General features: G+C 39.1%; 2 protein-coding genes across 3 annotated transcripts; one reads left to right on the forward strand and one right to left on the reverse strand.

Moving 5' to 3' along the window:
- The first annotated feature begins 8,737 nt into the window (after positions 1 to 8,737).
- Positions 8,738 to 10,533, forward strand: LOC6632486 (protein FAM114A2). The gene is made up of 3 exons (XM_002056263.4): positions 8,738 to 9,651; positions 9,724 to 9,872; positions 9,984 to 10,533. The coding sequence occupies exons 1-3, from the start codon at positions 8,785 to 8,787 to the stop codon at positions 10,387 to 10,389; spliced, it is 1,422 nt and encodes a 473-aa protein (XP_002056299.1). The 5' UTR covers positions 8,738 to 8,784; the 3' UTR covers positions 10,390 to 10,533.
- Positions 10,534 to 11,444: 911 nt separating this feature from the next.
- hyx (cell division cycle 73 hyrax) lies at positions 11,445 to 14,062 on the reverse strand. Of its 2 annotated transcripts, none has more exons than XM_002056264.4 (6): positions 13,922 to 14,062; positions 13,632 to 13,821; positions 12,410 to 13,559; positions 12,188 to 12,350; positions 11,795 to 11,936; positions 11,445 to 11,732 (listed from the first exon to the last, which is right to left on the reverse strand). In XM_002056264.4, exons 2-6 carry the CDS (start codon positions 13,760 to 13,762, stop codon positions 11,696 to 11,698), a joined length of 1,623 nt encoding a protein of 540 aa, XP_002056300.1. In that variant the 5' UTR covers positions 13,763 to 13,821; positions 13,922 to 14,062; the 3' UTR covers positions 11,445 to 11,695. The 2 variants fall into 2 exon arrangements, with proteins under 2 accessions (XP_002056300.1, XP_070062819.1); XM_070206718.1 differs by having other exon boundaries at positions 13,632 to 13,848; positions 13,922 to 13,990.
- Between the last annotated feature and the right edge of the window lie 20 nt (positions 14,063 to 14,082).

The following is a 14,082-nucleotide window of genomic DNA, read 5'->3' on the forward strand; positions in this document are numbered from 1 at the left end:
GGCTAATTAAAATTGCATTTTTGCTACCCTCGGTTATTGATATAGCCGATGTACCATATGATATCATACGTGCCGAACGGGTTGCCATACTCGATGGTTTCTGGTCACAATTTGTGGCCAATTATGATCAGTAAGTGGCTAAATTAAGAGCTGGGGGTTTTTTAATTAAATATAATCCAGTTAATTGTTTAGCATGAGAATCGCAAAGAAAGGCATTCATTTAAATTGCGGACTAAGACAGATAAATTTGTAAAGAATGTATTCAGAATGTAAATGGAGTAAAAATGTTTTCCATGCATGTAACAAACGGCTTAAATTGAATTCTACTTTTAAATGATCCTTAATTAAATAATATAGAACGTATTTTAATATTCATAGTTAATAATTATAAACGTAATCCAGTTAAATGTTTAGCATGAGAATCGCAAAGAAAGGCATTCATTGAAATTGCGGGCTAAGACAGATAAATTTGTAAAGAATGAATTCAGAATGTAAATGGAGTAAAACTGTTTTCCATGCATTTAACAAACGCCTTAAATTGAATTCTACTTTTAAATGATCCTTAATTAAATAAAATAGAACGTATTTTAATATTCATAAATAATAATTATAAACGTAATCCAGTTAATTGTTTAGCATGAGAATCGCAAAGAAAGGCATTCATTGAAATTGCGGGCTAAGACTTATTATTTTCAACGATTTTGTATGTAACAGAGAAATTTGTAAAGAATTAATTCCGAATGTAAATGGAGTAAAAATGTTTTCAATGCATGTAACAAACGCCTTAAACTGAATTCTACTTTTAAATGATCCTTAATTAAATAATATAGAACGTATTTTAACATTCATAATTAATAATTATAAACGTAAACCAGTTAATTGTTTAGCATGAGAATCGCAAAGAAAGGCATTCATTGAAATTGCGGGCTAGGTCTTATTATTTTCAACGATTTTGAATGTAACAGAGAAATTTGCAAAGAATGAATTCAGAATGTAAATGGAGTAAAAATGTTTTCAATGCATGTAACAAACGCCTTAAATTGAATTCTACTTTTAAATGATCCTTAATTAAATAATATAGCACGTATTTAATCCAGTTAATTGTTTAGCATGAGAATCGCAAAGAAAGGCATTCATTTAAATTGCGGACTAAGACAGATAAATTTGTAAAGAATGAATTCAGAATGTAAATGGAGTAAAAATGTTTTCAATGCATGTAACAAACGCCTTAAACTGAATTCTACATTTAAATGCTCCTAAATTAAATAATATAGCACGTATTTTAATATTCACACATTTTTTTTCATTTTGAGCAAAAAACTTTACAATTCTTTTATTTAAACAACTACCCATGAAGCAATTATGCCACATGTCGAATTTCAACTTTTAATAAAATGCAAACAAGCAACAACTTTTTGCTTGACCCACACAAGTCCCACATGGCGTATGTGTAGTAATAATTTGTATGTGGCCCCTCTTGACCGAAACACAGAATGGGTTGAGTCAATGATTTGTGGTTTTTCTCGAGCTTACAGTCAGCTTTTAGAATTGTTTTGCTCAGTTTTCATATTGTTTACAGCAATTTTACTGTGGTCAACTTTGTTTGATGTGTTCGATGCTCATTTGTGGCTTTACTCGGATAAGAGAAGAGTGAACTTTTATCCAATCAGCTGCTTAATAAAAGTTTTTAACATAATTCGTGTGATGCAAGGCCAAAGCAAAGGGTATATACATATAGATATATAAATGCGACAAGTAGAAGCAAAGCAATGCAAGAATAATATACGAAGAAACCTGCTGCTGAACTCTTTGACTCAATATTTAATTTTAACAGGATAATCAAAATGATGAATCTACGAATAATTGAAATTAACAAAAATGACTTGCACTCCAATCCAAAAAAATTTTGGTTGGCTAAGAAATAAAACAAAAAATCTTTTTAAATTCCAAGTTAATTCGAAAAGTCTCCCAGTTATTGCCTTGAAAGTTTATGTTCTATGTTTTAAATTATATCATTTTTTTTTTAATAAGATACTTGAATCGTGATAAAAAATGTTTAATTTCAAAAAGGATATTGTAAACTCGATCATTAATCTTTTATGAAGGAACTTCGAACTTTTTAATTAAGTCAGTACTAGCTACAGGGTATTCTCATGGCGAGCATTAGACAGTATTTATTGCCATCTTAGATGTTTAATTTATGTTTTTGATATGCTTAACTTTTCGCAACAGCAAACGACGCTGATGAGTTGACAAAAGCTTAATGACACTTAACGTAAGCAAACAGGCAAAATACACTAACACACACACAGACACACACACACACACGCGCGCACACATACAAGGACGCCCGCACACATAACAACGCCATTTTGTAAGCAGCGATGCGCAAAACGTATTTTAGTGATTTTTAATGCGAAAGCAATTTGAAAAGTTTGTTTGCCAAAAGTTGAAAAGATAGAGACATGTAGAGGGTGGTGCTTGGCATGGTTTCGGGTGGCCCGTGCCGGCTCGGCAGTTCGCAGCTGTGGGTGGCAGATTAGGCAGCCACTGTACACACATTTTTGAGGCTGTCTGTGACACTCGCGACACACAGTTGATTGAAAAAATTGCGGGTGCTTACCTAGATTTTTGCGTGTTTGTGCTTGTGTGTGTGTTTGCGTATGGGCATGCTGGCAGCCTTAAAGTAGACATGTAAATTGCCAAATGTGTAAATTAGTAGAGAAAGTAATGGCTACACACAAGTTGCTGACAGCTAAAAGAACAAATAACAGCAACAAAAGCTAATTGGAGGAACTGCGGCTGTGAAAATGACACAAAAAAATTAATAAAATGAACAAGGAAACAAACAGTGCGTGTGACTGGCAAAGTACATGATAAAGCAATGCTACTCATGTTTATTTATCACGTGCTGCTACTGTTGATAGTAAACACTGTTAAATGTTAATGTTAATTGAGCTTGTGTTATTGATGAATTTACAGTGAGTAAAATCGAAGCTTGATACTGACATGGCAAAAATAAACTTCAGCTAAACCAAGTAAATGCATAAAAAATATTATTAATAGACCCGACAATCAACTTAGCTCCCTTTTGCTGCTGAACGAGAAACGCGACTTTAAGACTCATGTGCATAACAGAGTCGTCTCTTTATGGTTAACAGCTGTCAAATACATACTATTAGCTGCTGGAAGTTGACTTATGATCAAAAAAAAATGGTAAAAACAACTGAAACTGGATTGGAAATTGGTAAAAACAAAAAAAGATTTCTGCGTCACACGCGCTTATGAAAAGCAAGTTTAATTAAAGCGACTACTTCAGAGTACCCCTCAGTAACAGTGTATTAACATTATTGTATTAACAGAAAGTCGTGAACAGCTGTAGTTACCGCTAACACAGTGCTTAAGCTCAATGAGCCTCTTGCCAAGACAGGTCTAATTTTACCTTGTTTTGTGGATCGATTTCACTGTCATAGGATTAAAATATTGAATTATAGAATAGCCTACGTATATGCAATTTATTTGTGAACGATTAGAGCCAACTTTATGCGCCAGCTTATGCTTAAAGAGGCTAAAAAAGCAAGTTATCTAAAGAAGCTCGATTATTACGAAACATTTGTAGAAAATTTGATATTGGCTGCTTGTTGGGACACAGTGTTGTCTAGTCTATTAAGTTTTCCATTATAGATGATAGCGATCAATGCCTTGGTGCTAAGCTCATGAAAACTCATACACACAACACACACACGCACACACACTAAACAAATTTGAGCAAGTTGAAACGTAAATCGAATAAAAGGCCCAAAGTAAAAGCAGTTACCAATATGTATAAAGCCTGCAGATGCTGCTGCTTTAGTGTCGACAAGGACCCAGCCGCGCTAAGAGTGCCCCACTGGGTAATGGGGAGAGTGGGGAGAAGTTGGGGGCAAGTGCAAGGTCTGTGTGCGAGCGTGTGAGTATGTGTGCGAGTGTATGTGGGCGTCATGACAACAATGGCATTTTGATACTTTTGTATGAGATTTAATGAAATTTGAATCCTTTTGTTGAGTGGAATGACAGCGTGCGAGATAGAAAGAGAGGCAGAGAGAGTAAAAGTGTGTGGGAGAAAGATAGAGAATGGAAGTAAAGACAGAGTGAGATAGTGGCATAAGAGAAGGAAACAAACAGAGCTGCAGGCGACGAAGCTGTCTTCTTGTCTGCCAATGTGATGTCATGTAGTTAAGGTATTTTTCACTGCTGTGTGTGTGTGTGTGTGTGGGATGCCTGTGATGTGCGTGTGTGTGTATCACAACAATAGTAAAACAATCTTCTTAATGCACACTTTGGCCTAAAGGAATTTTTCACTTGTAAGACGAAACTTGTAAACACAGACACACAGAAATGCCGTCACTTGCCTATCAACGTCAGTTAGGCTTGCGGGTGTGTGTTTGTATGTGTGTGTGTGTGTGTGTTTATTTATATAAGATATATGTGTGTGCATATATTCACAAAGAAACATGTTAATAAACAGCTGGAAGTATGCTTTATTGCCATCAGCTCAAAAGCAAGCAGGGCTCTACGCAAAAAGGAAGTAAAAGCCAGTCTGAAGACTTTCGGGAATTGCCCCAAAAAGGGTTCCCTTGTCTGTCACAGTGTGTATGTGCGGGCGTGTCTGTGTGCTTAAAGGAAGTCTGAGGTATCAATAACAATGTACAACAAACAGGCAGGCAATATGCAACAACAATGATGAGCTCCTTTATTAGTTGCTTGTGGGTAAAAATGACAAAGATGTCCTTTGCATGTAAAAAACACACGCGCATATTTAGACCCTCGCTAGGATCTTTGTCTAAAAGTGAGCGTGGGTATGCGAATGTGTGTGTGTGTGTGTGAAGGATTTTGTGTGTTGTGTATGCTACTTTTAGTCGCCCTTGACCCCCTAAATGTCGGCTGCGGTCTTATCGTCTATTTGTGTGCACAGTTAAAACAATTTTGATTGTGCATAATCGGGAGAATCAATTCAAGAAACACTGGGTACAATAATATGCGCCCTTATGATTCCAATGCCCTTACAATGTTCACTGCTTACTTTAACGTGACGAATGTTGCCCAAGAAATTATCGATAATTTAATTAAATATCGATTAAATTAAGAGAAGTCTTAGGCACGAAAGACAATTATAAAACCTTTATCGATAGTAAAACGGTTATCGATAACGATTTATAAATCACAATGTTCATGAGCACAATCGTTACAAGTAATAGCCTCTGTCCACTGGTTTAAGAAATGTCACATTTTCAAATTTCACATATTGGTGTTCCACCGTTTGTCGGTATCGTGTGAGTGACAAAAAGTAGCGCTTCTTTAAAAAACAGCCGATCGAGTTTCTTTAATTTACATAGGCGCCGTTAAATTTTTTCTTTCAAAACTCAAAAATTGCGCTCTCGAAGTAAGGGCTCCATTTTGGGTACCCTTTTTGAAATTTCGCCATGTTTAAATTCTAAAAACTGTGGAATTATTCTATTTTTGAATTTCTTATTCAATGTTGCCGCTTGCCTTCGTTGATTTATCAGCTGTTATGGTTATGATACTTTACCATTTTTCACAAAATCGACAGAAATCTCGATTAATCATCGCAAAGAACACGAAAAGTTCAGGGCGAATTTACACATTTCTGAAAAATGTGCCTTTTTCGAAAGATTACACACATCTGTCAAAAATGTGACATTTTCTGAAATGTGTGAGAAATGTGTTCAGTGGACAGAGGCTATAACAGGACAAATACATAAGATGATCAAAAGAAAGGTAATCGATAACAGCCCATAACAGACCGTTAATTCGATTATCAATTAAAAAGCCGAGTGAGCTAAATGAGCTGCCGCTGTACTTGATACATTTAATAAATATCTGCAATAGATTTGTTCTAATTTATGACATGATATGCGTGTGTGTGAGTGTTAAAATGTCAGGCAACTAAACTTAGCAAGAAATTAACTTTGGTTTTGGTGGTGATAATGTTGCCTGAATGCTGATAATATTTAATATTTGGATTCAATATTTGGAAAGTATACAATGCAATTATTTTCGCATTCATTCTATCTCGCTCGCGTTTTCTAGGTGTACCTCTTGCTCTCTCTCTCTCTCTCTCTCTCTCTCTCTCTCTTTCTCTCTCACTCTGTGTCGCTCCAGCAATTGTCACTTGAAGGTAAATTTGCATATAAGGAAATTGCGTCAAGCGCCTGAAATTGACGTTGCCAAAATCGCTGGCATTGAATGCCAAAGTAACCATATGCCTGCACATACTCACGCAGGAGAATATTATACAGGGTGTATACTTAATAAAAATACAAGTGACTTTTTTCTCGGTTGAGGTAGACGCTAAAATGCAAAGGTTTTTGCAACGTTGAGGCTGCCACTCGATGCTATGCTTACAATTTTTAATTAAAAAATTAATCACACGGCAAAAGGAAACGCAAAAGGGGGGAGAAGAGCGACGAATGTTAAAAGCAGGCAACAACAAATGTGCGACTAGTTGCGTTTTGTTGCTTTTATTTTCTAGTCTCGAAGATAAATTTTGGTTGTGCGCATTTTATGGCAGCCTCCGTGACGAAATATAGCGTGTGGTTGTCTCGCTCCCTCCTCCCATACATGTGTCTGTTTGTGTATGTGTGTGTGTGTTGCCAAAAAGTATGCAGCAAGTTTATGAAAATTCTTCGCTTATGGCAAGTTGTGTGTGCGTTTGTGTGTGCCAGGTAAATTGTCTTGGTTTGTTAATTTTGCGTTCCTGTCAAATTTATATGCTGGTTAGCACCGAGCAAACTTTCAGCTGACAACCGAATTTTGTTTGTGTTCGTTTCTAATTTATGAGCACAATTAGATATGTGGCACACTGTGCAGGCACAGTTAAAACTTGAACGAGCGTTGTTTTTGTGTGGGCTTAAAAGCAATCGAAGGGCATTCGCTTTGAAGTGCTTATAAAAAATTAAGAGCGTATATTTACTCAAAATTTGAAAACTTAATCAACTCGCATACAATTAACATTTAGATCAAAAGCAAGTGCAAAATCAAGAGCAACAGTAGTTAAGTTTAAGAGAACTTACAGATCGAAGAGAACTTCGGATTCTGTTAACACGTTGTAACACGTGTGCATCTGCAGTGCTTAACAGTTTCTGTTAACAGACATGAATACCGGCAAGCTGCCTTGCCTTACTTTTTTGATTTGATGTAAATCATATTTTTCATGCGAAAACTTTTCCCGACAAATTTTCCAACAGAAAAAGTTAACGATCACTCAACTCTAAGCTAACAACCAACAATTTAAAATGTTGTTTAAAAAGTTTCATTCATTTTAATTCACCAGAATTATACTTGGCAACTGTGTTAGAATTAGGTAATGTTTATTATATCTATGTTATTATTCCTAACATACATACCTTCTAAGCAAAATGATAACCGAGATATATATGTATATAAATGTTTTGTGTAATCTAACTTTTCTGCAAGCGTTCACAGTACATACGTATGTCCATGTTTTTGTCTTACAATTTCTCTTAAATTTGCCCAACTGTGTATATAATATTGCCAAAGCAACTCTGTAAATCTAATGAAAAACCACAGAACAAAACAAAACTGCAAAAAAAAACTGTTTGCATTCTTTGGCAGTACAAATAAATAGAAATACATCGGCCATCTCTTTCGCACTAGCACACAGGCAAAACGAAAGATTTGCAAGATAACAGTTTTACAGAAAAAGACACCAAAGGTAACTGGGACAGCACAATACCAATGCAAACATCAACACACGCACACACACACACGCAGCTGTTTGCTATTTTAATGCCTAAATATTTTACAAACTAATATCAATTCAATTTGTATGCATTGAGTAGAAAATAGTTTGCGTGCGTGTGCGTGAATGCCAAGGCATGGATGTGGCAGCTCCACAGGGGCATTCCAACGCACACGGGTGACACGAGGTGCTCCAATAATTTATGTATTTCTAATAAGAGCAACAGTTGCCTGTTGTTATTGTTGTTGTTGCTGTAGGCTGACTACACAATTTGAGGCTTTATGTCTGTGCGCACAGCGGGCTTGGTCAGTTTTCTTTTTACACTTACCGTTCTTTATTCCCCTTTCCACTTTTTAGCAGTGAAACCATGTGCTTAATTTAACTGTAACTGTATTTCGTCTTTTGTTGTTTTTATGTTCTTAATAACAATTATAATGATAGTCTATGATAAGCGGTAGTTGGTTAACACAATTTTAAACACATTTTTAATTAAACACAATTATTATCACATGAGTTATTCGCGCCAATGTAAAAGCGATAACTTCACTGTTAACTAACAGTGGAAGTCAAATCTGCAAACTAGAGATCCACGCATATCGATTAATTCGTACGAATTACATATGTACATATGTACGCCACACATGTAGTTTACACATGTATTTAATAATTTATTCAACACAAGTTAGTTTAGCTCACATTTAGAATTAAAACAAGTATTTTAACTCTATCGTAAGACATACATAATTCCCGATATTGTCGAAAGCCCTCAGTCAGTGGGCTTGAACGAGTCAGTGCCATTATATTTTTTAAGTTGGAGTTAGTTTTTCTTAGCTTTAGAAAACATAATAAGCACATCTAAAATTACAAAAAGTTCGCGCCAAAGTTACACTGAAAATACCTCTGCTAACTAACAGGTTCGTTTTTTAGGCACACATGCAACAGTGGTATTAAATTATCGATAGATTGCCAGCTATCGATAATTGTCAGAGATTCATGAAACTACGTGGTAAACGCACGGAATAATGGCAAATAAACCAAACAAAGAGGATGAGAACTTAAATGATTGGAATCAGAGCGATGAGGACGACAACTGGGACGATTGGGGCGATGGCGATGATGGCGACGATGATGACAAATTTGTGCACGTAGAAAAGGAGCTGCAGCCGCAAAACAACAAAGCTGCAGAAGAGCAATCAAACGCCATGGGCAAAGCTTCAGCAGAGTCACCAGCAGCACCGCCTGCATCAGCCTCCTCCTCTGGCTGGGGCTTATGGGGCGGCAAGTTGAGCTCTGTGCTGAGCACCGCCACGGAGGGTCTGGGCAACATAACAACCCAGGTGAATCAAGGACTAAATCAGATAATAGGCGTGCCCGATCCCGAGGAACTGGCGCGAATCAATGCAGCCGAGGGGCCGGCCAGGCCCACACGCACAGAGCAACAGACGACAACAGAAGCTGCTGCAGCTATAGAAAAGCCCGAAGCTGGCGGCGCCCCAGCATTTAATCTGGGCATTGTGACAACGCTGGGCTCCAAGGTGCTCAACACGGGTCTGGATACGCTAGAGGGGATTGGCAAGAAGACCATGAACATACTGCAGGAAAACGATCCCAAATTAATGAACAAACGCAAATTACTGGGACTCGATGCGAACAAGCCCAACCTGAGCGCTGTGCTGCTCGAAGCCAAAAAGGATGCGGATCAAATGGAGGAATCGCTGCAGCAGCTGCAGCTCGAGAAACGAAAGGCGCAACTTCGCTTCGATGTGCTCTTCGAGAACTACTGCGGCCTGGTGCACTACGAAGCGCTGGAAATACTGTCCAAGGAGTCGCGCCTCAAGCTGGAAACGCTGCTGGACGCGGTCAGCGGACATGCTCTAACTGAACTGCAGGCAAATAAACACAACTTATTTTTATTAATAATAATAATAATAGTAATAATCATACGATATTTGCGCATGCAGGAAACCATTGGGCAGGTTCAGGAGCTGCTGGAGCTGGAGGATGTGGAATCCAACAGCGAGGGCGACTACACAGGCTCAGAGCTCAACGAGCGTTTGCTGGCCACCATTACTGATGCGGAGCTGGGCATTAAATTTGATGATGTGGCCAGGTGAGCAGGATCAATCGGAATTAAGGCTGCCTTATTAGTCAGAACCACCCGAATCTCAATTTTCCATCCATCATCACATGTAAATTTTATTAACACACTCTCACATTGCAGTCATTGGACGCAGTCTCTCAGCTGGCTAAGCTCCGAGGAGGCCACCTCGGCAGATCTGGAACAGGCCTATGCGAAGAGCATCAACGCGCTCAGTGAAGCCTGCGCCCTGGAAATGTGCAAGCTGCACAAAATCGCTGAGCTGATGCTGGTAAAGTCGCACCACAGCACCGCCAACGAGGTGGACGGCATTGTGCATCTGTGCAAGCAATTCAATGGACATCTCCAGGGTCTAAGCCAACGCTATGCGGCTGTGCTGAGCAGCAAAAGCGACGGATCAGGCGCTGTGGACCAGGAAGAGTGCAAAGCGAGAGTCAACACCTATTTTGGCGAAATGTATTCCGCTATCGAGTACATCAAAAAGGCCTATAAACTCTTTACACCCATTCTACAAATGGGCGCGGTTTAGTCTTACACCTTACGCTAGCTTTATCCTTGTGGTAATACTATATTAATCGCTTCAGTTTTCCTTTTGAGCTGGTTTTATACGAGTTAATGTTTTTTTCTATAAATATATAATAAATTCTCTTCGATATGTGATACATTATTCAAATTGTTATTGTTTTAAATTCTGAATAATTCAATTTTTTGCTGGAATTTGAATTTTGTCGCATGTTTAAATTTTAAGCTTGTATGGCGCGCTGTTACTTACAATTTTCTTTAAAATGTTAATTATATGTTTTAAGTCCTATGCTCAAGCTTTGAAAATAAGAATAGCTTTCGATTAATAAAGCTTATGAATGTTATAAATTGCGCGAAGCCAAAGTATGGCTTGCTGTTAATTTTAACAGCGAAAAAGAACTTCTGTAATATTTAACAGATTAAATGTTTTTAGGAAGAACAAATGCTTAACAGCTGTAAAGATGATCTAATATAACGCTTGTTCGCATTGTGATTGACATTTGTTACATTCAGCTATGATTGTACTGTTAAAAAGCTGTTACGACACCATCACGTATTAGTAAGTATCTGAGGTGTTTATCTATTGGGCAGGTACAAATCGTTCTTTTATATTACATTTAACAGCTTAAGTATGTTATTCTGTTACCCTTAACGGGTATGCAAGGCTGTAAAGTCAGCATCAAGAATGTCATATTTTGTTGAACAGTTATTATAAGGCCCGTCTTCCGTCTTCGCACCCGATTTCTTGAGACACTCTTCGACGTTATTTGTATTATTTTTACTCAATGTTCTGTTTATTTCCATCCGTATAGACGCCCGTGTTAACAACTACAAATATGTCTTCTGTTAGTATGGCTACTAATGGCCATAAGGATGCCACCCAGTTCTTAGAGCTTAGAGTTCTAAGTTGCCCTGTTATAATTATTAGTACAGTAATTCCTACTGTTATTACCGTTCTGTCAATAGCTTGCATGTTAACACAGTTAACAGATAATTAACATTAGGGCCATGAAACGTCGCTGTACATAATTAATATTTATATTTCTTAAAAAAAAATAATGATTCGTCTTATATATTTTTATTAAAACTAATTATACAAATTATATATTGTTTCTTAGCTCAGTTTCATAGATTACATTGTACAAGTTGAACAAACTTTTAGCATAATTAGAACCGCCCGCTGCCTACAACAAAGTGGGTAGTAAAAGTGTTAACTTTCTGGGTCATAAGCATTGGCATGTTTTTCCAATTTTTCTTTATTTCTTTGTTTCGTTGTTTAGTGTAATGCGCGCTCAACGTTAACGTCCCAGTATCTAAAACCGTAAATCTGGCTTGTACTTAAGCATGTATCTGCAAGAGAGGAGAGCATTAAGTAACTAACAAAAATTTCTTGAATGTTAATGAGTATATACTTGTCTAGCGTCTCCCAAAATTTGCTGAGCACGGCGCGATCCAAATGCCTTTTGTTTTGGGATAGACGCAACAGCGTCACAGACCAACGCTCCACATTCGCATCCAATTTCAGCTCGCTGAAGCATAAATGAAAGGCGCAAACTGAAAGAGAAGAGCAACAAATTAAGTATATAGAAAATAACATATAAAAAACTATATATATATGCCTAGCTACTGATTTCTGCGTTTCATAAAGACAGGTATTGATTGTTTCTATGGAAACTATCCGAATGCGAAAATATTTTCTGTCTTGTACTGAAAACGGGCTTAACCCACGTTTCATGTCTACAGGAGCTGTCTCCTTCGACCAGATTACAAGGTAGTTATATCTATAGCCCTTTTTGTGAACATACTTTTTGAGAAAATTTCAACAGGATTCCCATCCCAGGGCCAGCCTTTGAATTGCCATTGTGGTCCCATGACGAATACAGCGACAACGCGCTGCCAATCCTGTTGGCTGAGCTTGATGGGATTGTCAACAACGCGATACGAGACGGTCTGATTATTGCGTTTGCGCTAGAAGGAAAGTCGGGATTAAAATTATTAATTAAGAATTGTGTTAAGTGGCAGCTCACCTGCAGCAGCACCTCGCTTTCGCGCTGACAGCCCTGTAGCTTCTTGTCCGACGTGGACATGAAGCGTAAATCCTGCAGTATATCCTTAACATTCAGCATAGTTATAAGGCTCGTGTTGGCAGACGGTATTATAATTATAGGCGTGCGCGATGGCCTCTTTTGAGGCCCATTAGCGGGCAGCTGTCGCGCCTGTGCCGTGGGCAGCAGCTCCTTGGGCGCTGCACGGGAGACAGCTGTGGGCGTCGCAGCCGCTGCGCCATGTGGCATGTTTGCCTGCGCCTTGCGCTGCGCCAGAGAGCCCTCCGTCACGGACTTAAGCGACATGCCGTGATATGTACCCAACGTGTCGATTTTGAAGCCTTCGGTCTCCTCCTTTTGGCGATTGAAACGCTCCTGATCGTAACGATTGTATTGAGAGAGCTGTGGCTGTGGCTTCGTAATGCGCGCCGGCTCGGGCATCTTAATGGGATTTGGCACCTGGGGACGATTGCGTCCCTCCTCGCGTGCCTTAATACCCTGCAGCATGGCGAAAATGTTCTTGGCAAAAAGTTTGCCCGTGCTCTGAAGCACTGAGGTGCGTGTGCGCCATTGTCGTTCGCGGCTAATGATATCCTTTGTGGAGTCCACATCGTAGTCGAGTATGGCTCGTAGATCTGTGCCCATGGCCTCTTCATTATCCGTGCGCTTAATTGTGGTACGTTTGTTGGCCAAACGTTTCGCCTTGATGGCTGCAATCTTCTCCACGGACATCGTCTCCGACAGCGACTTAATGTTGTCCATATTGACGGCAGTTTCCTTTTGATTGACATCCCAGCGCGCCGCAAGCTGTTCGCGTACCTTCTGCACTTGCGTCTCCTCGAAGCGTGACTTCTTGGCGGCCGTCTCGCCGCTTGTGGCCGCATCCCCATCCGCTGTACGCTTCACTTGTGTGGGTATCTCCAGCGGCGCGCTCTTGTCGATGCTGGCACATGTGGGCGTCTCCCCATTGAGGTAGGCGAGCAGCTCCTTACGATCGGGTCGATTTACGGCGGGTATGTCCTCCGCCGCGCACTGACGCACATACACCGAATGCTGGAGCATAACATTCTTGAGCAAGTACAGCAGGCACTCCAGCGTATAATATTCACGTGGAGCGCCCTTTTTACCAGAGCTGCAAAAACAAATTACGTTGTCAAAAAAAACGAAGAGGCACTTTTAAGACGTGGCTTGGCCAGCTAGTTACCCATATTTGAGATAGTTGGTCTTGACACTTTTAGGCCAGGAGAATTCACCAAATATAATTTGATTATCACGCTCGATTATTTCCTTTTTGTTTATGTTGTATTGCCGCAAGAGACTCAGTGGATCCGCCATTTTTGCGCTGCCTTCGGTTTACGCTCCACGAGTTGTCGTCCTTGTCGTGTTGCCGCTCTCTGTTATTGTAACAATTTATTAGGCAACTGGCAAACACTTAAATACTATGGTAACACAATTGCAATTTGCTTTTATTTTAGCATATTTTTCATTTCTCACATCGCGTATTATGGTTTGCTGCTGCTTCTTCTTCAACCATCAAGCTGTCAGACGACACAACTACTCGATACCCAAACGCTTCAGCGTTGCCACACTGCAATCGGCTGCTCCAATCGATAAGCAATTCAACTATTGTGAACTGGCCATATGAGTTATATCGA

The sequence above is a fragment of the Drosophila virilis genome, chromosome 2 (genome assembly GCF_030788295.1).
Source record: "Drosophila virilis strain 15010-1051.87 chromosome 2, Dvir_AGI_RSII-ME, whole genome shotgun sequence".
In the NCBI taxonomy this organism is placed as follows: domain Eukaryota; kingdom Metazoa; phylum Arthropoda; class Insecta; order Diptera; family Drosophilidae; genus Drosophila; species Drosophila virilis.